A 26,630-nucleotide genomic window follows, 5' to 3' on the forward strand; every position below is an offset into this window, starting at 1 on the left:
AGTTGTGCATTTCACTCACATCAATATAGCTGGCATTTATATAGTTTGACCCTGCATCTCCATTCACATCAGAGAGTTCAACACGGTTATAATCATCTGTTCAAAGAAAAGAAATATAATAAGTGAGGTGATTATTTATTATTCATATCATTATTGATAATTCATTATTCAATAGCCAAGTAGCCTGAATACATGGATATCCAGTTCTCGACGTGACTTACAAGGCAGAATGTCGACATAACGGTTCTTGTTCTGGTTAAAGCTCTTCCGAGCATCCTTGATAGCAAACTTGCTGAACACTCGTGGAATGCTCTGCAAGACACAAGCGTTCTTTGGGTCCCAGAGGCTTCAAGAGGAAATCTTTTCCCCTTTGCTCACCATTTTAGCAAATGAGATGCCCTGTACTGTGTTAACTTGAAATCAACACGACTAGGAATTATGCCAAAGCCACTTTAAAAAAAAAAAAAAATGAATGATGGACTACTTTGAAAATGAATCCCGTGAGTGAGAAAATAATTCATTGGCCTTCCAGTTTAAAACTCATTTAAAATACATACTTGGATAATACCTAGAGTACAAAATCAGCCAAATATGTCTTATGACACAACTTCATACAGTAAAGCACAGCTTTGAAATATTTACAAGGTCCCCAACTCTGAGTCTCTCTTCCAGTCTGTAAATATCTGTTAATAAATACTTCGCTTTCACCACATTGCAGTATTATGAGGGGTAAATTATAAAGGTAAATGGTTAAACATTTAAAATGTTCTTGATAATTGAGTAAAAAATGTCTCATCGTATATCAAGAAGAGCACGCACCTGAAATTCAGCCAGAAAAAGTCTTCCTTCATCAGCAATTTTCCTCTTGTAAGTTTCCAACAAATTGTCTGCGTGGATCGGCTCCACAGTCATCAGTTGCTTCTCATCATCTTTAAACATAGTAAGGATTCATAACCAGTGTTATATAGATATTATGTGTATATATATATATATATGTGTGTGTGTGTGTGTGTGTGTGTGTGTGTGTGTGTGTATCTTTCAAATGTTTGTGCAAGTTTTGTTAAATTTCTATTTTGGATTCAGTGTTTTCCTTCTTTCCTCCTCAGATACATCCCACCTGGAAAATCTCACTCCCATAGAAAGATTCAACTATAAACCCATGACTTCTAAATGCTGGGCTCCAGCCCTCTTCTGGGCTTCATATTAAGCTTTCTGACTTTGAGATCTTCTGCACAATTATCTCATAGGCACCTCAAAGTCAAGATGTTCAAAGTAAAAATCATTTTCCTTTATTCTAGCACTTCAAAATCTCAGGAAACAAGATCACCATTAACAAAGCCATTGAAGACAGAAACTTCCAAGTTATCCAAGATTTCTGCCTCTGTCTCCTGATACCCAGCAGGTCACCAGGGGTTTTCTATCCCTGGTCAGGTCCGCACCCTCCTCCTGGGCCACGTCACTACACCTTCCCACCTCCTCTCCCTGTCTCCAGTCTTTCCTGCCCTGGTTTGGCTTTGGAACTGCCACAAATTAGTCTTTCTGAAATGCAAATGTGAGCATAGAACGTTACCTGTTAGAAAATAAAAATAAAAAAGACTCCAACACTCCTGTCCGCGCCCCCTGCCTGAAGCTGAAGTGTGAATGTCTGACGTGGTGAGCAGCTCCTCCAGGACCTCCCCCTTGACCTCCCGGGACAGAGCTCAGGCAGGCTGCTCGCTGACCTTCTCCTTTACACCTGGTGCACCAACACTCTCCGGGGCCCCACACTCGGTCCTGCCCACGCGTCTCTGCACATGTTCTTTTCTCTACCCACAATGTCCCTCCTTACGTTTTTGTCTAGAGAACAGATTCCAGACCAAATATCCTCATTGTATGGATATCCACATTTTTTTATTACATGCATTTTATAGCAATTACCATACTTACGTTTCTGTATCAAAGTTATTTTTTATTTTTATTATTTTCATTTTTAACTTGTAAAATATTGTAAACTTACAAATAAGAATATGATTGATACCCTTACACCCAGGACTCAGCTTTATTTGATAATTTCTTTTACTAGACTGTGAATAGGTAATATTAATATGTTATGCTTCCAGAGTATGAAACACATTGAATGCTATGCCTGTAAGATAACCTACTAACGAATAAAAGTACACATCACCCATAAATAGCTACAGTTACATATGGATCCTGAAAACCAACAGTTTCAAAAGAAGAAAAGACTAAGTGGTTAAACATATAAAAGTATGTTCCTCCTGCTGTTTCGCCTACTGTTGGCAGTATTTCCTTCAGGATTCACGGTAATGTCCCCTGGTTCTTAGATGAAGGAAGATGTCCCATAGGGTTGCAGTTTGTCCCACTGCCCACAGAGACTTCCTATCCAATCACAAGTGTCAGACTGGCCATGTCCAGTGCTCTTTGGGTAGCTGGAGATCTCTGGTGTTCATTCATTCTTAACTCAGGACTATCTTTGGGATTTTACAGGGTTCGAGTAAGTTCTAGTGCGTTCCCAGGGGAGATCAGCAACCCCCGCCGGTCAGACGCGTCTCTGACCCTCCCCGTCTGCCTTGACGCCCTAAGATGGGTTTCCCTTCAGTGTCTGGGGATTCGTCACCTGGCGCCTGCACCTGCCTTCTTCCTGCAGCCTATCAGAACGAATCCTCAGGACACTTCAGGTCATTTATTTTCCACTGACACTGATTTCATGCAGATAAAGCAAAGAGACAGAGCCCGTCGCCCCCCGCCCGCCCGCCCTGCCTTCCCAAAGCTTCCATCATGGTTGGGGGAGGGGGGCAGCAGACAAAGGAACAGCACAGCACAAGCCAGCAGGGGCCGAGGCTGCCTGGGCAAGTACGGCCTGCGCCTGCGCGGTGCTCCCAGGACACTCAGGTCCCTGCTTCCGAGCGGGCACCTGCTCCTGCCCAGGGAGCCCTGCAAAGACGCGCTAAAACAAGGTGGCGAGCTTAAGGTTTCCTGCCTTGAGCGTGAGAAAACAAATCATTTTCTTTATTGTAAGTTGTTTTAATTCTTTAATGCCATCCCCCTTTACGCACAGTTTTTAAAAGAAATTAAATAATATAAAAGTTGAAAAAAAGAGAGAAAAGGGAGTTTGTTTTTGTCTCCTAAGTCAAACTGCAATCTTTTCATAATGCCCGTAAGCCTCTGCAGGGGCTGGGGCCGCTGCTGCCCAGCTGAGGGGCTTCCCGTCTACTCGTCCCCAAAATCTTAAAGACCCAGATTCCTGCCTTCCCCACACACAGGTTTCTGTCTTCTCCTGTTTTTCCATAGAACCACATTGAACTGCTGTCATATTTGTCGATATTTCTGTGTTTGTTAGGTTCTAATCCCTCTTAGGAGCAGAGCCCGTGGCCTGTCACCCCTGTATTCTCAAGGCTGGTACAGTGCTGGGCACACACTGGGGAATGCACAGATACCCGCCAACTGAATAAATAAAAAATGGATCCAAGTGTCATTACTGTTTCAACAGAGGAAGCCCTGGTTAGAGAGTAAATACTGAATCCTTACTTAAGATGGATGCATTCACATGTGGGGGACAGTCACCAGCAAACAGCAAGCGTACTCACCCCTTTCAACTAGTTCCTGTTGTTCATCTAAATTGCTGCAAAAATAAGAAATCAAAGTTTTATACTCCTAAGAAACAGATTTCAGTGGGCGTTCGATTTATATTCAGTAAATGTGTTGCAGGAAGGAGGGGATAGAAGCAGGAGGATAAAAAGGGGAGAGAGGAGGGGATTGATAGGAGGGGAGGGGAGTGGAGGGGAGGGGGAGGGAGGGATTGATGGGAGGGGAGGGGAGTGGAGGGGAGGGGAAGGGGGGAGGGATTGATGGGAGGGGAGGGGAGGGGGATTGATGGGAGGGGAGGGGAGGGGGAGGGATTGATGGGAAGGGAGGGGAGGGGGAGGGGAAAAGGAAGGGGGAGGGAGGGATTGATGGGAGGGAAGGGGAGGGAGGGGGGAGGGAATGATGGGAGGGGAGGGGAGGCGGAGGGGGGAGGGGAAAGGGAAGGGGGAGGGAGGGATTGATGGGAGGGAAGGGGAGGGGAGGGGGGAAGGGAAAGGAAGGGGAGGGAGGGATTGATGGGAGGGAAGGGGAGGGAGGGGGGAGGGAATGATGGGAGGGGAGGGGAGGCGGAGGGGGGAGGGGAAAGGGAAGGGGGAGGGAGGGATTGATGGGAGGGAAGGGGAGGGGAGGGGGGAAGGGAAAGGAAGGGGAGGGAGGGATTGATGGGAGGGAAGGGGAGGGAGGGGGGAGGGAATGATGGGAGGGGAGGGGAGGCGGAGGGGGGAGGGGAAAGGGAAGGGGGAGGGAGGGATTGATGGGAGGGAAGGGGAGGGGAGGAGGAGGGGAGTAAGAAGGTGAGGGAGGGAGGAAGCAGCCAAGGGTTGTTTGCTAAACTCAGATAAGTGACTAAATAATTGCAAAACTCTTCTTTTCCATAAAATACAGTCAAAAGCATACGGTGTTTCCCCAGGGATGCCCCTTTTTCTTCTGCCTTTGCTGCCCCTAGATCTGTCCGGTCCACATTGCACTAAAGGAACAGGCACCCTGGCCCACTGTCCCACCCCCTCCACATTCCTGTCCCTGGTCACCGCTGAAGACACCCGGGACGTTATCAGTGGACATAGAGACCATGACCTTCAGCACGACCCCGGCCCTCTGCGAGCTGGACGCCTGACGCCATCTCCTCCTGCACCGACTGGTTCCACACGCCTCGTGGAAATAGCTGCCTTCATGGCTATTACTTCACTATTATTATTTTTTCACGTTGAAATCACCTCTTACCTGGATCTTTTTTTGTGCAGGTCATAGATTTTATAGAGGACAACCAGCAGGGCTATTGATGTCACGATAATCAGAAACACCAGGAATATGATCAGTGCTTTAGAATTATCTAGAAAAACAACACGGGAAGAGAGCTTATTATGTCCAATGCCATTATTACTAGGTCTTTGACTAATCACCTTTAAAGAACTCACATTTTAATATCTTGATTTTCTTCAGAGGTTTTCAAAATCAAAATCTTTAGAACAAGACCAAATACAATAAATTTCTGGTTTTGTGGATTTTGCCTCTATTTTTCAGAACCAATGAAAACACTTTGTATCTTAAGGGACAAATGGAATATAGAAGAGAAATTCTCTTCCATTAAATGATGGCCTTTTATGAGATACTATCGTTTAGATGTAATTGTTTTTCAGAAGTGGGGAGCCTCCTAAGAGGACCAGAAAGAACTCCACTCCCCAAAGATAAACTTTCTCGCCTGTTCATTGTAGCATAAAACCAATCAACAAAGGGATGAAACCTGCTTCATTCCAGTTAAGGTCAGACTGACCCTGACATAAAGTCTCACTGCGGTCTAAGTGAAACCATGCCCTTCCCTGGAGAAAGGGCAGAGAGTGTCTCGGAAACAGCCCTGGCCTTGAATCGGTGTAGCACGCTTTTCCTATACAGTGAAAGTGCAAGAACACAGGGCAGCGACCCTGGAGCCTGAGTTCTGGAGCCGGACAGCTTAGGTCCCAGGCCCCACCACTGCCTAGTTGGGGCCTTGGCCGGAATCATTATTTTTGTGTCTCTGTTCCCAAACTCCTAAAATGAGGTGAAATGGGTTGATTCACAGTGAACAGAGTGCCTGGAAATAGTCTGTACTAGTTGTTCATGATGCACACAGAAATATTTTGGGTCTTTCTGTGTGTCAAACCCTGGCTTAGGTACTTAAGAGATTAGGGAGAATGCAAAGATTCTTTTCCTCCGGGAGCTCATCTTCTGGGAGGAAAATCAGACAGTGAGCAATATATGCAATAAACAAGCAGACGGTGAAGATGATAGAGACGGTGGAAAGGCACTCAGTGAGCGGGTATCTGCGGATGTGTGTTCCAGGCAGGGGATGGTGCAGTGAGTACCTGCAAGCTGAAGCAGGCCCGGCAGGTGTGAAGGTGGGCAAGACTGCCAGTGTCCCTGGAGTGGAGCCAGCGAGGGGGCAGTGCAAGATGCCACCTGAGAGGGGGGCAGGGAGTGGGCGAGGGCAAGGGCCAGATCTCAGGGCCTTGTAAGCCGTTTTAAGGACACCTTGCATTTTGAGTTAAATGTGTTAGTTAAAGCACCTGCAGAATCTTGAATAGAGGAGAAACATGCCCCAACTTATGCCTTATACAGATTTTAACGGCACTGTGGAGGGTGCCATCCTCCAAGGCAAAATATGACCAGTTCAGGCCAGGTTGGTAGCTATGAAGTTAGCAGAAATAGTCTTGTGGCGTCACAGTGGCCATCAGGGCAGCTGTGGGGGCACCAGGGCTCCAGGGGAGAACCAGAGCTGAGGTTTGGATTTGATGGTTTGAAAGAAGAATTAGACACCCAAGTGGAGATGCCAAGCAGGAGGCTGGATGTGCAGATCTGGACACTTGGACCATAAATCTTATGAGAAAGGGTCTAGCACTGGACATATGTCTGAGAGTCTTCAACATAGAGCTGTTATTTAAAGCTATAGGATTGAATGATTCACCAGGAAATTTAAATTAGATGAGAGGAGAGAAACCCCAAGACTGAGTCCTGGGACTCCCGCACTGAAAGGGTGGAGAGGGAACGCAGACTGGCCAAGGGGACCGAGTGGGGCAGGGAGAAGGCCCTGGCAGCCAGAAAGCAAGCGTGTCAAGGAGGAGGGACCATCCACAGGCGAGCAGCGGTGGCCCGCGGGGCTGCAGGCCTGGCTCGCCGAGGACCGGGCACTGGCCCGACTCCAGTCAGGGGCACCGTCGCCCGGCCCGACAAGAGCAGGGTCAGTGGGGTGGGTGTCAGGCCGAGGGAAAGCAGAGCCACAGCAGCCAGGATGTCGTTTCTCATAGTTCCTCACTGTCGGGAGGGGCGGGGGGTGAAGGAATAGGGTGGTAGCCGGAGAGGACATAGGCCCCAAGCACCACTGTGGGTATTGCCCTTTGTGTTTAACAGCTGGGCACCCGTGAGGCCCCGGCAGGGGCAGAAACAATGACGCAGGAGACAGGAGAAGGCTGCGGCATCAGTGCGCCTGGCAGGCTGATGGGGTCAAGGGGTCCCGTGAGCGATCAGAACCCTGGCTGTGAACTTGTGCCTGGAGGGAGCGGAGAGCTCAGCCTCAGCGCTGAGAAGGCTGCTGCGGTTAATGCCAGCAGGGGGGGAACTGGGGTTCTCAGTATTTCAGATGAGGAAACTGAAAAGCAATCATTTTAAACCATGTTTCCAAGACAGAACTGAGTGCATGTGAAGCGAAGCAGGGGAAGGCTGAGAACACTGAGTTTTCTGAAGAAAACATGTGGTGAGTGGAATTGTAAAACGGACCCATCATGTCTCGGTCCTGGAAATGCAATCAAACACCAATCTAGGTACCGCCGTGAAGAGATCTGCAGAGAGTATTAAAGTCTAACTCAGTTGGGATTTTAGCATATGGAGATCGCTCTGCGTAGGCCTGACCTAATCGTGAGTCCTTTAAAAGCAAAGGTTCGCCAGAGACTCAGAGCAGCAGAATGAGTCGACGTGCTTTGCTGGCTCTGAGAGCGAGAAGGCCCTGTGGGCGGGATCTGTGAACAGCCCCTCGGAGCTAAGTGTGGCCTCTCGTTAGCAGCCCCCACGCAAGTGGGGTCCTCAGTCCCAGACAGAAAGGAAGTGGCCTCTGTCAGCCTGAATGAGAAGGAGGCATTTTTTGGCAGAGCTTCCAGATCGGCTCGGCTCTGTGATGCCCTGGGCAGATCACGGTGTCGCCCCCTGACCTGCAGAGCTGTGAGCTAGTAAACGGGCACTGCGTGAGGTCACTAGACTTGTGGGGACCTGTTAGGCTGCAATGGAAAACTAACACGGAACATTGCCCACCCCGCGGTTTTGCCTGGGGTCGGTCAGTATAGTTCAGTGTATCTGAGACCACCAGGCCTCCTGCCCTCCCGCCCCCCCTCACCCTCCTGCCCGTGTCAGGACGGGTTCACTCTCACACCCCCAGCCCCACACCGTTTCTTTCCCTCTGGACCAATTTCCTTGTGTTAAGTGCAGCCATGGAACGAGATATAGACAGAAGTGACACATGCCACTTCCGGGCTGGTGCTTAGACTTCTGGGGACCCTCTGGAGTGGTCCTCTCTGCTCTGGGGGCTGGGTGTCGGTCATGACAGCAGGTTCAGAAGCCACATGAGGCAGCGGGCGTCCCTCTGTCAGCCTGGTGTGTTGAACGAGTGTGCGGAACAGAGCCCACCCTCCACACGTACTCTACATGCACACACCCACCACCGATCCGTGTGGAGTGTGAAATACCTGTCTATTCTGTCAAGTCACTGGGACTGGAGGGTTCATCTGTTAAAGCACCTGTCATTACCTAAATTGATTAGTGCCCCTCAGTTACCTTTAAATCATTTAATTTAATTTACAAAGCTAACATGTAGAGAAGGCTTAAACCAGCATAAGATGTCCTTCCATGGGGGGCTATCGGCAAAGCTACAACCCTAGAAAGAGCAGCAGGCAGTATTGTACATACATGGGGGAAACTGTAGGAGAGCTGAGAACCCAAGAGGGGACAAGCGGTGGTCCTGGCCAGCACGCCAGCAGCTGGGGGTGGGGCCCGGAGCTGCTGTTTTCATTGTTATAGTGCCATTTCCCTTTAAGTGATTTTTCCTATATGCACCTGTATTTGGTTAAAATATTTTTAAACATGAATAATAAAATGTTAAATAGCCATCTTTTTTTAAGGGATGCTTTTCTTAGCTCCCTTTAGGTGATTCAGATTTGTGTCTTACACCTGCTGTTGCCAATCATGCCTCTGAGAGACAGAATAAAACAGGTCACAATCCCTTAAACAGTCCACAGAACAAATGGGTTTGTTACTACATGAAGAAATATCATAAACATCATCATAACAGTCTAGGCAGATCAATCCTCTTATGAATTATTTTATGAAACCAACAATCTTTTAATAACTGAATTAAATTTAAGATTCTGTATTTTAATATGATGTTTACCTCTACATATGGATTTTCAGGCAACTTTAAAGTATTATACTAATGGGAAATATATAATTTAATCATGTAATAATTAAATATGACCATGACTGTAAAATAAAGCTGTGCAAGTATTCACATATATTTTAATAAAAATATAATAAATAGCCAAGTAACAACTTACAAGATGTTGATTGAAAAACGCCATCTGGAGGCCCAGAAAACTTCCCATTGTTAAAAAGGACCTGAATTTCAGCATTAGGAAAAAAAAGAAAAGAAAAAAATAGTTTTTCTAATTGAAAAATTAGAAAATTAGTTTTCAAGTTGAACTTCAAGGTTATGTCAGTATTCTGTTGTCAAACATTTTTTAAGAGAAAATACTTAGCAGTGAAAAGGTAGAAAGAAACCTAGTTCACTTAGTTACAATAATAATGATGACAATAAATCATATGAGCAAGAATGAGTGCAACTGAAGGAATAAAATCCAAGACACCAAAATATTAATGATTTAAAGTTAAAAATCCTTCTTGATGGGCTTTATACCTCCACATTGTATTTAAAAAGGATATTCTACCACATATGCGGTTTATAAGTTATACCCAAATGCACATAAACATTTTTAAGGGTAAATGGAAACAACATGATGTACAAAATCACAGTATTTATATTAAAGTGATATTTAGCTCACAAAGGTTAAAATGATACAGGTTGATGCCCTGAAGTGGTTCAGGCTAAAATCTACAGTATAGACATAACTAGCATGAATACCTGCATTTAATAATACTGAGTAGAAATAAAGCTGAAACAATTGAGGCATATAAGGGAAAACTGGAAGGAGCTAAAGAAACCAGTAGGAGTCTTTGACAAAAATCAAATTTAAATAAATGTAGATCTGAATTATTTCATTAAAAGGAACTAATGATAAATACAAATCTGGAAAATATATGAGCCTATGGAGGATATGTAATTTCTCCAGTACTCACAGAATACTCATAAACATTCATCATACAGTGAACTGTAAAAAAAATGCCCTATAAATTCTAAAAGGCAGAGGTTGTAAAGGCTAATTAGTGTCGCTAGACTAATAACAAATACCAACAAGAAGTTCAAGAACCAGAAGTGTAGAGGCACTCTCTTAAAAAAAAATTTTTTTAACTCTTCCAAATTGTAATCACCAACTCTTTAGAAATCATCAAATAATAACATTCTATTCTACAGATCCACTCATTACACTTTATGTCAGTCCTTGAAAAATTAATGATAAATGATATAGACATGGGATACAGTGAATATTTTACCACAGGACAATTCATAATTTTAATTATTTTTCAGTTTACAAAATGAGAGAAATTTTTTTAAAATTCCAATCCCAAAACTACCAGAAGAACATCAAAATAAACCTACAAAGAAGAAATATAAAAAGTTAGCAATAATAAAAACAGCTATTAATTTATTAACCCGAAATCACAACGATGAATAAGGCTAAAATGATTATTCCTCATGGAGGTAAATGTAATAATGGAGACTAAAAGAAGGATTAAAAACAAATTATGGGAACTTCGGTGAAAAAAAAGAAGACCGTTCTACCACCACCTTTACCCCTTACTGAACCTGAGCTCATTTATAATGGCAATTCATAAAGACTTCATAAAGTACTAAGCTGTTGATTTCGATAATACTTTAAAAGAATAATACACAGCAACGGAGGATTTTTGTCTTAGACTGTGACAATAGTTTAGCAATTAGAAAACCGATCACTATAATTCACCATATCACAAATCACATCATTTCATCATCGAATATAGGACCATAAACACATTTGCTAGAGGCCAACCTTCCGGTTAAAAAAATAAGAAAGCTTATATATATATACATAAATACTTTAAGTGATAATGGATATAAAGCCAGTTGTCAACATCGTATTCAACAGTCAACTATGGAAATTCCATTAAACCAGAAAGAAAAGTGATGATTTGACTGAATAAAAAAATAAAAATAAAAGGGAAAATTGCATATGACTTCAAGCGCTATAAAAAGATGGCAAACTATATACTGGAAACAGAATTTGCAACTCATATAACAAAGGTTTTGATATTCAAAAGGCTTCCCCAAAGAGCACTGGACATAGAGTATGTTACCTCAAGAGTAACAACAAAAATTATATCCTGACAGTAAGTGAAGAAACTATTAAAACAAAAGGCGATCTAATGCGGTATCTCCCCTATGAAGCATCAAAGAGAAACGGCGTGACCAAGGCTGGTGAGACTCCCGAGAGCATGACGTACACACACTGCCCGGGGAAGGGTAATTTGGTAAACTTTACAGGAAAAAAAGTTACCAAAAATCAACTTAAAATACCTGGAATTTCTTTTAATCCAATAACTCCATTTCCAGGATTTTTTCAAACAGACCTGATTAGAGACATAGTCAAAGATTTTACTACTTATCAATAATTTTGTTTACTGATTGTTCTTTATAACAGAGATCAGAAAAAGCACAGTTAGTAGATGTGACAAAGGAATGTGATAGAATCGTATCCAACCATTAAAAATTACATAGAGAATATTCAACACAGAAAAATGTCTGTTTTGAACGTTGGTTCATGTTATAAAAAGTGCAGTTGATCAAACTGCATACTCAGAACGTTGATGTGTGTAAGTGTGTGTCACATATCATGGCAGTCGTGAGATCAGGGAAGATACCCAGTGGCTCCCTGCCCCCGGCTCCTGGCCCTGGTCTGCTGAAAACCCTTGTATTTTCTGGGTGACAGGAGCGTCTGTCGTTCTACCCAGGTGCTCTGGGGGGACTCCTGGAGGGGGCTGGTCGCCAGAAAGGCCAGGCCGTGATCAGTAGGCTGGAATTCTCAGCCCGAGCCCCATTCTCATGAGAAGGGGGAACAGAAAATAGAGTTAATGAGATCGTGCCTGTATGGTGACACCCCCATAAAGTCCCCGGTTTACAGGGAGATTTCAGAAGGCTTCCAGTCGGCTGACACACACACCGGGAAGGTGATGCACCCCAGCTTCACAGTGACAGAAGCTCCTGAGCTCAAGACCCCCCGGAACTCACCCTGTGCGTCTCTTCATGCGGCTGCTCACCTGTCTCCCTTATCGTATCCTTTAATAAACCGTAAAGGTGTTTCCCTAAGTCCAGCGAGCCGTTTTGGCAAACTAATGGAACCCGAAGAGGGGGTTGTGGGAACCCCAGTTTGTAGGCAAGTTAGTCAGAAGTTTGGGTAACCTCGGGACCTACTATTTACAACTGGCATCTGGAACAGTCTTGTGGATCCGAACCCTTAACCTGTGGGATCTGATGCTCTCTCCGGCCAGAGGTGTCAGATTTGAAATAAGTTGTAGGACATGCAACTGGTGTCACAGAGACTTGCCAGAGGTGGGGGAAAACCTCCCCACATTTGGTGGCCAGAAGTGACAGAAGTAAAATGATCCATGTGACCAGGAAAGAGACTCACAGGCAAGAATCCCAGGCGGCAGGCGGCCGGGGTCGAGGGCTCTCCCGACAGCAGCACAGAAAGCCCGAGCCGAGCGCTCCCGTGTGAGGACAGACACGGGACGAACTCAGCAGACAGGGAGCTTATGGGTGAGCCTCTGAATTCTCTTTCCCCACTGGCATTTCCTAATATTTATATCTATTTCCTAACTTCAGTGTACTTGAACACAATTTTGTCATTAAAAAAGTCACATTAGAAAGACAAAAAGCTAAGGTAAATAAAAGACTTGGCCAAGTGCTCATCGATGGGGCATAAAATGTTGTGCCCCTGGACACAGGAGCAGTGATTTAATGACAAGTAAATCACAATGAAGGTCAAAAGTATTCTAACAAAAATTTGCCTTAAACCACTGTTTCTCTGTACTTGGGATAAAGAGTTTGGAGTCAAACTCTCAAGACTTTCAAAGTGTGACGGCATTAGACATGGGAGCTTCTCAAGCTCAGGCGAGCGCTGGTTTGGGGACTGATGAAGGAACACATAATGATCGTCATAGTGCGTATCAGCACCTTAGTCATTACAGAAATTATGATCTTACCTCAAACCTATATTTTGTTAAATACTGAAGATTTTTCACAAAGAATTTGCACTCCTTTTTTGTGTCGTTGTGAACCGCACGCTCTCCAATTTTGACTTGCAATTTGTAGAGTGTCTCTGGGCCGTTTAAGAACTGGGGAGCAGTACACGTCACGCGCACACTGTTATCAGACTTCATCCAAACAGTGATGTCCTTGACCTTGCTTGGGGCTATCGGGAGGAGGAAACTTTGTTACTTCAATCCTTTGGTAAATGCATATTTCAATCGCTTGACGATGTATGTGTGTAACATATAAGCAATATTAAGTGTGCATTTGGGGTTTCTGGATGAAGTTGCCGCAGAACAGACATGGAAAAGCTCCCGCGGTAAATCCTCTATTTGGTCCGTAGGTACCAGCGTGTGTGTGTGTGTGTGTGTGTGTGTGTGTGTGTGTGTGTGTGTGTGTGTGTGTGTGTGTGTGTGTGTGTGCGGTGCCCCAAGGAGCGTGTGCAGGATGAGAGAAAAGCAGAGATGGGTGCGGAGAAGTGGAGAGGAAGAGGGGCCCGAGGCCTACAGACGATCCCGGGGCTCCCTTCTCACAGAGCAGCAACGAATTTGTTTTCTGTGATATCACAGAAATTCAGGAAAGTAACAGGAGCATAAACCTGGACTTTTTAAACCAAAATAAATGACAATAAGAGCATTTCTGTCTGGCCCTGAGTAAGACAATCATCCTTCATGCACACAGTGCCAGGTAGGATCTCTGGAGGCCGCCTGACACAGAGCGAGGCTCCCCCCCACCCCCCGACCTCCCTGGGCCAGCATTCACCTCAGACACAGATCTAGTTTTGGGCCCAGAAACTGGGGATGCCGTGCGGGTGGAAAGAGCCAAGTGCCATCAAAAGGAATCCTCAAATGGAAAATGGGACAGAAAGTAAAGGAGTAGGTAGTTTGGTGTAAAAGAGAAGAAAACACTAGCAAGAGATGATGTTTTATGAGGTGTTGGTCAGGTAAGCAGGCGTTTGTCTCATTCCTTATGAGTGAAACCTCACTGGGTGTCTGACTGCAGTGAATACTTCAAGAAAACAGAAAATGGCGCATTTTTATCTAAGTTGCTTAAGTACTTAATTGCCTAAAATCTTATAAATTGTACCAGTTAGTATACCCTCCTGCGTCAGTCTTACACTTCTATGATTCACCTGAAGAATATTGAGAACCCAGGATAATAATTTTTAAGTTATTGTATTCTAAATTCGTAAAACCCTAGATGCTAACCCCTGTGCCAGGTTGATGGGTCCCCAAATGAAGCCTAGAGAGATGCCCTGGTCTGGCGGGCCCACACTTACTCCTTGCCCGTCTCAGGAGGAAGCGCCGATACGCAGGACTTACCTGCCGCTTGTGTTTGGAATTTACACGTCGCTGCAGGGCCCTCACGGGGCACCTTCCCGGTGATGTTGGCGAGTACTGACACGCTATAATTTGTAAATGGTTTCAGTGATTGCAAATTGTATGTGGTTTTGTCTTTCTTCACAGTGAAGTATTGTATGTGACCTCAGGAAAAAGTGGAAACATTTATTAAGATGTTAAAAGTCAGGACACCACATATTTAATTTGGTCTCTACATTAAAACACTCACTCCAGGCCAACTCTAACCTGAGGGATTGAGAAATAAACACATCCTTGGTGCTCAGAAACACATATAATTAATTAGCACGTGTGTTGAACAATGATTCAAATTCAGTGATTATAAATAAACTCCAATATTCAAAATTTACATCTCATCCTCCTTGACCTGATTACGCAAACACGGGCTTTCAAAAATCTGTACAGAATATAAGGAGCGGTGAACACCACCCTGCACTTCTACTGTGTCCTGTAGCGTGCAAAATACTCTGCAGTAGAGGAAACACAGAAACTGAGAAATACGGTGATGAATAACCAGAGAAGAGGAATGAAAACCACACGTGGGTTCCGTGCCGAAGCCAGGCAGAGTGCGCGCGAGAGGCGCCCGGTGAGGCGGAGTGTCTGATTGTCCGGCTGGACTATCTTCACGCAGGTTCCATTTCTCCTTTCTCCCACACCTAACCACGAAAATGACCTTAACTTCGCATACAGGACACATATTTCTTCTCCGTAGCTTTTGAATCTTCTTATATTTGAAAATTACACATGCTTAAGTTTCCTTTAGGAGTTCGATTATTAAGATTCAAAGAACCAGGAGAAGCAACATGTCTTCAAACTTTAAAACAACAAAGAGAAATGGTTCGCTACTTTTCAAAATTTTAAATGAATGTCTGGTTCTTTCCCACCAAAAGCAGACATGGCATCTGTGAGATGGTCGGCCCCACCCGACCTCGAGCCATAGATCAAGGACGGGCAGGTGGGCGCTCCTGCCTGCTGAGTCCACTCTGAGGTGGTCCGCTGATGCTCACAAGCATTTTAGATCACTTTAAGCTGTCTAGAAGATGTGTGTTCTCTTAAATAGCCTCTCATGTGGAGGACTTATGGTGGACCTAGTCATAGCACATTTTTGGAAGTATATTTATTTCCGAAGAAGTCTAATTCTAACTAGAACCATGTTCCAACATTCCACCTCCCATCAAACTGGCCTCTGTGGCTAAGTGTGTATATAATCGCTTACAGTCACCCAATTAATACACCCAATTATTCCAGTGTGAATCAGCAGGAGCAGGCTTTGAAAGGTGTGTTTCTGTTTGTGGGCCTGAATGAGTTCAAACCAGTGCAATTCATTTATGTGATATTTGCAAGATAGTAATAAGTACTGTCTTCCAAGGACTGTCTTTCTCCAGGCTTTGGAGTGTAAAGATTGGAACAAAGATCAAGAAAGATAGGCAAATATTGGGGGTGTTTTGGGCTTTAGCCGTGCAAGAGGCCAGAGAGTCCACAGTGAGCAGTGCAGCTGGAAAAATCACGGCATCCGGGGTGCCCTCACTGTGGCTGCGCAGAGAACTGCCTCGTTCTCCTGCTCTGTCCACATTTCTAGTACTTTCTATTTCTTGAGTTTTCTTTCCTGATATGTATGAAATTCTATACAAATTACCTGATGAATTCTGATAATAAAGAGAGTATGCATCAAAAGGAGGGTCCCAGGTAACCATCACTCCTTGATCTGTGATGTTTTTAGGGGGGTCCCAGGTGATCATCACACTCTCTGCGGTGCTCTCATTACACCTGAGATTCTGGGGCTGTCCTGGAACTGTGGGAAGAATAAGAACATAAAGAGTAAGATGTGGAGAAATGGAGAAAACTTCCTCACATTATGAGCATAATTCTTAATTGCCATGTTTGATTAATTATGAATTAATAATGAAATCAAAAGACAGTGGGTCTTATTAAATTTGCTTTGCCACCTAGCAGAGTAAATGTCACTCCAGAGCCCACTGTGGAGCCTGAACATTCCACTGACTTGAAGATATCTAAGAACCCCTCTTCCTCTCTAAGGACCATTGTCCAGCTGTCTTGGGATTTTTAGACATCACTGTGCTGCAGATCTGCCCTGGTAGCACTGGTAAATGTAATGGTCATTATTGGGAGTAGCACTTGGCAGGAATTCTAATAATTAGTCACCATAGCGTGAGATGAAGGATGTAATGAATGCTCACATCAAGTTGATGAGGAGCAATTTACATTAAAACACACCCATTTGAGGTACAGTTGGAGTTTTGACAAACATACGCTTCTATGTAACCTCCCTCACAATCAAGCAATAGAAACATTTTCACCATTCCAAAAAAGTCCTTCTGTGCCACTTGGTCAACTCACCTCCTTCACCCCTGCAGACAGCCTCTGTTACTACAGATTAAATGTGTCTTTTCTTCCATTTGATAAAATCAAACAGCGAGCACCTTTTTATGTCTAGCCCCTTGCACTCAACATTATGTTCTAGAGACTCATTCCGACGGATGCATGTGTCAGCAGTCAGTTCTTTGTATATGTGGATAGTGTTCCATTGCAAGGATGTCCCCCATTTTATCTGTTCATTCAACTGACAGAAATTAGGGTCGTTTTCAGGCTTTTGGCTACTATGAGTGAATCTGTGAATATATTTGTGCAGAAGTCTTTGTGTGGACATGTTCTTTCCTCCTTGATACATGCCTAGAGTGAAATTTCTGGGTTGTTACTTTGCATTTGTGCTAATAGTATTGTCAGTCTTTTTAATTTTAGCCATTTTAGTGCATGTGTAATGTCATCAACATGTCATTGTTGCTTTGTTGTTGAATATTCATATTGCACCTCATAAATTTGATGTAAGCATTTATCACACCCCTCATTTCAAGCTCTGGTGACAAGCTACTACAAGCCATCACCTCACCTCATCATTGCATCTCTGCTTTGACTAATGAGGTTGAGGATCTTTTTATGTGCTTATTGGCCATTTGCATATTTTCTTTTGTAAAGCATATGTTGAAAATGTTTGCTCATTTTTAATTGGATTAGTTAACATTTTGTTTCGTATTTGGAAGTATTCTCTATGTATTCTAGAAAGAACTTCTTTGTGGAAAACATTAACTGAATGTTTTTTCACCGTGTATGGTTTGGTATTTTTTTCCCTTAATGGCTTTATTCAAAGGGCAGGAATGTTTAATTTTGATAAAGTCCAATTTTTAATTTCTTTTTATTTAATGAATCTTGCTTTTAATGTCTGAAGAAATCTTTGACTAAAGTAGCAAAAAATTTTCTCTAACATCTTTGTTTAGACATTTTATAGTTTTAGGTTTAGTATTTCGATCTGAAATCCATTTTGAGTTCATTTTTGTGCCTGTTAAGAGATAAGGACTGTTCATTTTTTCCTAGGGAAACTTGGACCATTTGGTGAAAAAATTCTCTTCTCCCCTATTGAATTGCCTTCACACTTTAATTTTTAAAAATTATTTTTTTTTCCTGGGATTCCTATTTGGTAACATTGATTTATAAGGACTGATAAATTTAACATTTAATATCCAAAGAGTATTAAAATTTTCTAGTTATGCTGTGGATGTAGTTTTTATGCAGCTTGATTTTTCTCTGTGCAGTCTCGCATTGTTTTAGGGGGTTATCAGGTGACATAGCTTCAGGTGGCTCCCTGAGTCCCCTGCTACCCCTTCCACATGAAATTTAGAAACACCTTTAGTATATTTTGTCAAAAATTCTGTACTATTGCAATTTATAAACAAGTTCAGCAATGTGGCAGTTTGCAAGACCAATACAGAAGATCATTTGTATGTCTCTATGCTAGCAATAAACAATCTGAATATAAAGTTAAGAAAACACTATCATTATAAACAGGAATAAAGTTAAACTCAGGCATAAATTTTACAAAAGACATGCAAGACTTGTGCATTGAAAACTAGAAAATGTTTTCTAAACAAATTAAAGAAGACCTAAACTAATGGATCTACAGATTCAGCACAACCCCTGTCAGAATCCTAGTTGACTTTGTAGAAATTGACAAGTCAATCCTAAAATTCACATGGAATTTCAAGGGACCTATCAGATGTCCAATACAATCTTGAAGAAGAAGACAGTTGAAGGATGACTCACTTTCTGATTTCAAAACTCATACAAAGCAAAAATAATTAACGGTGTGGTATTGGCATACAGATAGGTAATGCAGACTAACGGGAGCTGAACCAAGAGTACAGAAATAGGCCCATATTTATGGTTAATTAAGTTTTGACAAGGTGGCAAGAACATTCAATGAGGAAGTAATCGTCTTTTCAGTGAATGGTTCTAGAACGACTGGATAGCTGTATCAAAAGAATGAAGTTGGAGCCCCATAGCACATCATAGTAATGTTAACAGATAAAAATATACAAATGATGAAAACATCTGAAGCTATGCCCCAAATCATTACTCATTAACCCAGATCACAATGAGATGCCACATCGCACCCAGTGAGATGACTAATAAAAAAGACAGACAATAATGAGAATTGGTGAAGATGTGGAGAAATTTGAACTCCCACACATGGCTGTTGGGACTGTAAAATGATGAAATCCACTTTGGACAACAGATAGGCAATTATTTAAAATGCAAAACATAAAGTTGTCATATGACCCCAAAATTCCAATCATAGGTGTAAACACAAGAGATATGAAAACATATGCCCACTTAAAAACCTATACCTGAATGTTCATAGCAGTATTATTCATAATAGCCAAAAAGTGGAAACAACCTTAATATCACTTAAATGATGAAGGAACAAACAAAAAAGGTGTATCCATAAAGTGGAATATTATTAGGCCATAAAGAAACAAGTATTGATACATGTTTCAATAGGGATGCGACATGAAAACATTCGGCTCAGTGAAACAAGCCAGTCACATAGTTATGATTCCATTTATATGAAATGCCCAGAATGGGCAAATTCATCAAATCAGAAAGGAGACTGGTGATTGCCTAGGTATAAGGGGTAGGAAGGAAGTGGGAAGTTTCTGCTAACAAACAAGGGGTTTCTTCTGGTGTAATGAAATGTTCTAAAGTTGGTTCTGGTGATGATTGTACAACTCAAATATTAAAAACCACTGAATTGTACAATTTAAATGAGAATCATTTAGTAGGTGAATTTAAACATTTTTTTTTTAGCAACATGGTTTATCTCACAATGGTCTTGCAAAAATCCTCCCTCTTTCCTGAATGAAATAATATGTAAAATGCTTCAATTGTTATTTTTCTAAGTCTGAAGGATTATGCATTACTGGGATAAATCTTAATATATTTTTTAATCAAAACCTTACATTTTTAGAGCACTTTTTAGGTTCCCTGCAAAATTGAGGGGAAGGTAAAGAGATATCTGGTACAGCTCCTGCCCTCACACACATATAGCTGCCCCAATGACCACCATCTGCACCAGAATGGTCCGTTTGTTACAAGTGATGAACCTACATTCACACGTCATTATCACCCAGTCTTCATAGTTCACACCGGGATTCACTCCTGGTGTTATACATTCTATGGGTTTGGGCAAATATATCATATGACATGTATCCATTATTACATTATCATACAGAATACTTTCACAGCCCTAAAAATCCTCTGTGTTCTTCCTATCCATCCCTTCCTCCCCTCCAACCCTGGCAACCATTGATCTTTTCACTGTTTGCAGAGTTTTGCCTTTTCCAGAATATCATATAGTTGGAACCATGCAGTTCGTAGCCTTTTCATATGGGCTATTCTTTGACTTAGTAATATCTATTTAAGGTTTGTCCATGTCTTTTCATGGCTTGGTAGCTCATTTCTTTTTAGTGTTGAATAATGTTCCATTATGTGGATATACTACTGTTTATCCGTTCGCCTGTGGAAGGACATCTCAGTTGCTTCCAAGTTTTGGCCGTTATGAATAAAGCTGCCATAAGCATGCGTGTGCAAGTTTTTGTTGGATGTAAGTTTTTGACTCTTTTGAGTAAATCATGCAAGGAGTGTGAGGGATGTGTTCTATGGCAAAAGTACGTTTAGACTTGTAGGGACTGTCACCGTGTCTTCCACAGTGGCTGCACCATTTTGCATTCCTACCAGCAGTGAGTGGAGTTGCCGTTGCCCCACATCTTTGCCAATGTTTGGTATTGCGACTGTTCTGCGTTCTGGACATTCTACTATGTGTGCGGTGGTATCGCATTGTTGGGCAGGTAAGATAAGTAGACAGTGAGTGTAAAGTGTATTGACAGACATTGTACCATATTTTAGTTCCTATTTTATAATACTACCTAGATAAACATCTGCAATTCATATGCCCTAGAAAATCATCCATTTTATCTGATTTCTCATATTTGATGCAAAGTTGCTTTATAACCTGTAAAGTTTATACTGTATTTGTAGTTTTGATTTTCATCCATGGGGAAGGATTGTCTTGTCAGAGGCCTAATTTTTATTCCTTTCAAAAACAATTATTTAAATGTGTTAATAAATTCTTAGTATTTTTGTTTGTTCTCTTTCAATAATTTTTACTCTGAATTTTTATTTTTCTCCCTTCTGTTACTTTTGCGTTTGTTTCTTGTTTTTTGATAAGCACTCTCCACTGATTTTCATTTGATGTATAGGAAAGTGATAAATTTTCCCCTACAATATCGTGGATCTTCCTTAAGGCTACCAAATTCCCCCAAATACATCTATACTTTATTGAAATCTGAGTAGCTGTGTTTCAAAGGCGAATTTAGGCCGTTCATATTTATAGCGGCTTTTGTGTGTCTCTGCTGTCTTACCTACTGTTTCTGCCTGGCATCTCGTCTCCCCTCCTGCCCACCCCTGTGCCCCTGCCTCCTCCTCTCCCGCTTCTAACTTCCTTTCTCTCTGTCCCTCTCCCTCCCCCACACCTCCTCTCCTTCCTCTTTCTCATCTTCCTCCTCTAACATGTGGATTTTTTTAATTCTATAACTTGCTTTTATTACTTATAGGCATTGCTTACAGGCAATCCCATCTATCTCTTTCTTATTTTTTCAGTGGCTACTCATAAATTATTACATATAATAACAATATTTTTCTAGCAGAACCTTAAATCCAGCTGGAACCTCTGTACCTGCCCTGAATCAGAGTGGAATCTTGGTGCTTTCCGCCTTCCTACTCTGTTCCTTCTCCCAAATGCTATTATTTTCCAGAATTTTATTTTCCAATTTGTTATTAGTTATTATAGTCTTTCTATTATTTATAATGCCAGTGTTTTAGTAATAGTAATTTAATAATAATAATCATTTGTTACCAATGCTTAGATTTAACACTGTATTTTTATTGGCTTATGTGCTCACTTCTGTCAGAGGCAGGATTTGATACGGGGAAGGTGCATCAGGACACCACCAAGGGAACAATGCTACAGGAGGGAATGGGACATGAGAGAACAAAACGGGTCATGAATCTCAGAGTTTTGTGTACACCACAACCTCACAGCAGCCTCTAGTTCACACACACACACACACACACACACACATTTGTGCAAGGCTTGGATCCTCTGTCATTTATTTCAGAATTCTACTTTAAAAACTGATACCAATCCATTATCTGAAACCCTTTCTACAAATCCCTAACATTTTTCTGTGATTCTTAAAGAATCATAAGAATATGAAAAGAGGAGAAATTTTACATATAGATGTAAAATAACACACTTACCTCCAAAATCTGTTTCAATAATTATTTCTTGGCTATTAAATCTATGGTGGTTATAAAGTATTTCTGAAACACAACTGTAATTAGTTTTGGGATGAAGGTTTTCAAATTCAACCTTTCCGGCATCAGAGGAATTAGTGCTCATATTACCTGAAAGGAGCATCACATGTGAGTATGTTAATACAGGATATCATACTTAATCTTTTTAGAATTCATGTCTATATGTATTTAACATACATATTAGATTAAAAACTTAGGCAAATAGTCAAAATAATAAGCAAAAGATCTTGAAAACTGCTATAATAATGCATGATTTTGAAACAGTCAATTTTAAAGAAAGAATTAGGGAGGATACTAAATTTGAGAGTGCCTTTGACTGAGGGAATGAGGCGTCAGTTACTGCTCTCTGTCCAGAAGCAGAGGGTGCACCTGAGTCGGCCTCTGCCTCACAGATATTCTGGACACATCTCTGTCTGGTCACCAGTCCATCATGGGCTTGCTCTTGTGCCCCTCATACTGTTCATATCACAGCCGTGCATCTTTCCCATAAGGAGGAAAAGGTGCTGTGCTCTGTCCTGTGTGCGTGTGTGTGTGTGTGTCTGTCTGTCTGTCTGTCTTGCCAAGTATGGCCTAGCAGATGGCTTCATGCCAGGAGGGCGATTCCACCTCAGTAATTCAAATAAAAAGAAGTAAGAAATCATTAACTCACTAATGCTTAAAAGAAAGCCTCCTGCCCTAGGAACCCAAACATATTCCTAGCAGGACTTACTACTTGATTTCTACTTTTCTCCCACCTAAATTGTTCTCAGAGTTGTTTATGAATTGTGTTGGTGGAGAGCTGACCGCGGACATTCTGAATCACTCCATCTTACATCTGTTTTTCTTTCACCCTCATACTACGTGTGTGACACCCTTCTCAGATAATCTCTTCAACAAGCCTTGTGTATAACAGTCGCCAAGAAAATTCTCGTAAAATCACTTTTAATATTTCAAAGATGATTCTTCAAGGGGAGTATTTGTCTCCTGTGAATTTGAGTGGCATAGGGAACGCGATGGTTCGACTCCAATCGTGTCACAGACCAGAGAGAGAGAGAAGGAAAGAAAGGGGGGCGGGGGTCCTGGGGGAAGCCTGGGAGGCAAGGTACAGACAGAGAAAGGGGTGTGTGTGTGACGGAATTAGATGGTGTCTAGGACAACTTTCCACCTCCCAAAGTCTCTCGCTGATGCTATCTACTTACCACATTTAAACTTGTATGTGATTTTACTCCTTTTACAACTGAAGCCCTCTTCCACCCACTTTAAACAAATAGAAGTATTTGCTTTTTCATCCAGTGTACAGTTAGTCAACCGAAATTTGTTAGGATCTGTCAAGAAGAAGATACAGAAACAGATGATCACCATTTTATATTGTGTACCGTGTGCTCAATTACAGTCACTGAAATGATTCACGATTCAGACTTAGATTCCTCTTGAATGAGTCTAATAAGGGTTTTGCATTTCTTGATTATTTGGTTCATTCTTTTTTTAACATCATATTTGAGTAGCATTTCATTTAGAATTTATCTTTTAAAAAATGGCACCCAAGCAAATGTCTAAATAAAATTGCATTTTTCTTTGCATATTTTAAAGCACTCCCATTTGTTTTCTTATTCCTATCTTCAATGTTTTCATTCGTTCTTTAATTTTTCATTGAATGATTATGACACAGAATATGGGAGCTTCTTTCTTAGGGAATGCAATTTTTTATACTGTCATTTTCCTTTTCTAATAGATAATTTGTTTCTGTAATTTTTTGAGAAAATGAATAAACTAAATGGCATTTTTCAAAAAAACATCAGATTTTAACCTAGTTAAATGTTAATAAATAAATTGATCAATGATCTTTAATGATTAAATTATGTGAGAGAGTTGACAAATTCACAGTCCCTGAGTCCCTTTCCCAAAGGGCACCCAGGAGGACATGTTTCTGTGGCGTCGCGCGCTGCCCTGGCCCCACCTCTCCCCAGGTAGTTGCTGAGCTGGCAAAACCACCCAGATCCCATTAATGTAACTACAACTGTCTTTTTTATTTTTTTTATGAAAAAATGTTCTTTCCACAGACATCACACCTTGACTTTGTGATTTTCCCCAGTATATTCCAGACATACTTGTATTTAAAAGGATAAACATGTGCACATATATAGCTAATGACTTAAGTAGAGAAGAAGTAAGAAAGCTCGTGGATAATTATGTCTCCGCAGGATAAACTGTACATGATCTTCACGAACCACCCTGCAAAAGAGGTGGAGAGAGGGCAGAGGGCTAAAACCAGAAGGTTCAGGCGAGTTTACGGTTCTCAGCGAGTTGGGAGGGCGGAAGGCCGCCCCCTGCCCCTCCTCACACGCCGCCTTCCCCTCAGCCGGGCTCTCGCACCTGACGGACATCTGGGACCTAGAACAGCCCACCCTTGGGTAGTGTACCGTTTTTGTGAATATACAACTAGAAATCAAACTGCCCTTACCTGGTGGTACATCCAACATCACATTCTTGTATGGTTCAGCACATAAGTTGTTGTATATAGTAATGTGCTTATGTTCGCATTCTGTCAGGTTGCGGAGCACATTCTTCACACATGCGGCGTTTGTGCAGTTCACGTTGTCCTTGGCATTCAGTCTGGCTCTATAGGACTTATCTTCATAGTCATACTCATAGTCCACAGAGATTTCTGTGAATTTGTCAGCTGAAAGAAAATAACAGAACAGTGAGGTTTCTCATTTTTATTTTTCAGAATGAATAAACTTTCAAAAACATCCGATCATTAACAAGATATCCACAGGAGCGTGGAGAGAAGGTGCCGCCAGATCACTCTTTCCCGATTCCCTTTATCTCCTCTCCCTGCTCAGGTCTGCAGTGCAGATGCTCATATCTGGGTGATCACTGGGTTAATGTCTGTCTCCCTAACTGGACTGCGTACGTGTCCTGTGAAAACAGTCCAGTCTCCTCTGCTCATCGCCACAACTCCAGGTCTCTGCACACAGCTCGTCCCTAGTGGACGCTCCCTAGTCTGAGCCATTTGTTGAATGGATGTACAAACGAAGGACACCCCTGAAATTTCTTCTTCTTGGTCTAGAACTTCCCTTGCTTTCTAAAATGTAGTTCTTGATTATGTGTTTCTGCAAATTCATGACACATTAATCATGTAGAGACCACAGGCCTCATTATTCCTTTACTTATATAGAATCATTGACAGTGATTTTATTACTATCCTAAGCTCTTTTCTTAGCATCATCTCACAGTTTCACATTTGTTTAAACAAATCCCGTTGATTGGTAATAATATCTTTTCAAGAAATATTAATCACTCATCTTTTAACCCAACAAAAATCATTAAGCCCTTTTTATGTTTAAGACACTGTCCCAAGCCTAGGAATACAAATGATCAGCTTTTAGAAGTGGGAAGTGGAGCCAGATACTGGCACGAATATCAGAAGACATGTAAACACCTAAAAGAAGATTATGCACAAAATAATACGGGAGTAAAGAGGGAGAGAAATCCACTCAGACTGCAGGGATAGGAGAGGCTTCCCGGAGGAGGTGGCTCAGTGCGCACTTTAAAACTGAGCAGGACAGACAAACATGGGCGCGGCAGATGGGAGTGGGTGCAGATGGGGCGGAGCTTCGGTCAGAGGACGCTTCCAGGCGAGCAGAAGGAGCGCAGGACGGGAGGAAACACGGCGCGCTGGAGAGACGGAGTGGCTCCGTGTTCCTTAAGGAAAGAGCACGAAGAAGCGACAAGGCAGGAACCTGATCCCAAGGAGTCACACCGACCAAGGAGACGTTCGGACTCGCATCTTCACAGAAAACATACAGAGAGCCTCTGAAGGCAGGCACTTCAGCCGTGAGGATCAGAAACATCCGGATAGAGAGCCCGGGCGTGAGCAGGGACTCTGCTCCCCCCACAGGGCAGGAGGAAGATGGGGGCGGGATGGCTGCAAACTGTCTCAAGCTTCTGCTTTGAGCTGAACTTGGCGAGACAGAGAGACAGAGACAGACAGAGACAGACAGAGAACAAGAGGGACAGAAGCAGATCATTTTCTTCTTGAGAAGCCTTGAGGTCTTATCCACATTTACATTCGTCATTTCACAGAATCCCTGCCTCTGCCCCCACCCCAAATGAACTTGCTATTATTCCATTTCATAAATACCCAAACTTAAGTGGTCTCACCAAAGTTGTTCAGCTAGCAACCATTGATCTGGGCACTCAAAACTGGGTCTGAATATGATATCGAAGCTCCTTGGCCCTGAAGGACACAGGCTCTTCAGATTTTGGAGCTTATCATTGGTGAGAAAATAAAACTAGTAACTTTAGCTCGGTGGTGGGTGATGGCAGCTCAGAAATAATTAAGCGCTATTCTACAATGATATGTGCGGCCTGTAGGTATAAACAGACTTACCACACGATTGCTTAGGTGTAGTAGGAGCTGTAAAGGAAGAAAAGAGTATGCAAATTAAAAAAACTTCATTTTAGAGTATCTCTGCGATAGTCACTTTAGGAATGGGAGTTTA

General features: G+C 42.4%; 1 protein-coding gene across 5 annotated transcripts in view; it reads right to left on the reverse strand.

The window, feature by feature from the left end:
* PTPRC (protein tyrosine phosphatase receptor type C) overlaps nt 1–26,630 on the reverse strand; it is a 104,562-nt gene that overhangs the window by 20,406 nt on the left and 57,526 nt on the right. For all 5 annotated transcript variants that reach the window (XM_073217197.1, XM_073217200.1, XM_073217199.1 and 2 more), the window contains 13 exons: nt 26,519–26,545; nt 24,587–24,805; nt 23,325–23,450; nt 22,090–22,236; nt 16,055–16,210; nt 14,383–14,544; nt 13,015–13,223; nt 9,156–9,216; nt 4,807–4,915; nt 3,588–3,622; nt 820–929; nt 222–312; nt 20–96 (listed from right to left, as the gene is read on the reverse strand). In XM_073217197.1, the coding sequence (XP_073073298.1) occupies nt 20–96; nt 222–312; nt 820–929; nt 3,588–3,622; nt 4,807–4,915; nt 9,156–9,216; nt 13,015–13,223; nt 14,383–14,544; nt 16,055–16,210; nt 22,090–22,236; nt 23,325–23,450; nt 24,587–24,805; nt 26,519–26,545 (1,529 nt within the window). The remainder of the gene's footprint in view (nt 1–19; nt 97–221; nt 313–819; nt 930–3,587; nt 3,623–4,806; nt 4,916–9,155; nt 9,217–13,014; nt 13,224–14,382; nt 14,545–16,054; nt 16,211–22,089; nt 22,237–23,324; nt 23,451–24,586; nt 24,806–26,518; nt 26,546–26,630) is intronic.

This window comes from Manis javanica, chromosome 11 (assembly GCF_040802235.1).
Source record: "Manis javanica isolate MJ-LG chromosome 11, MJ_LKY, whole genome shotgun sequence".
Lineage (NCBI taxonomy): Eukaryota > Metazoa > Chordata > Mammalia > Pholidota > Manidae > Manis > Manis javanica.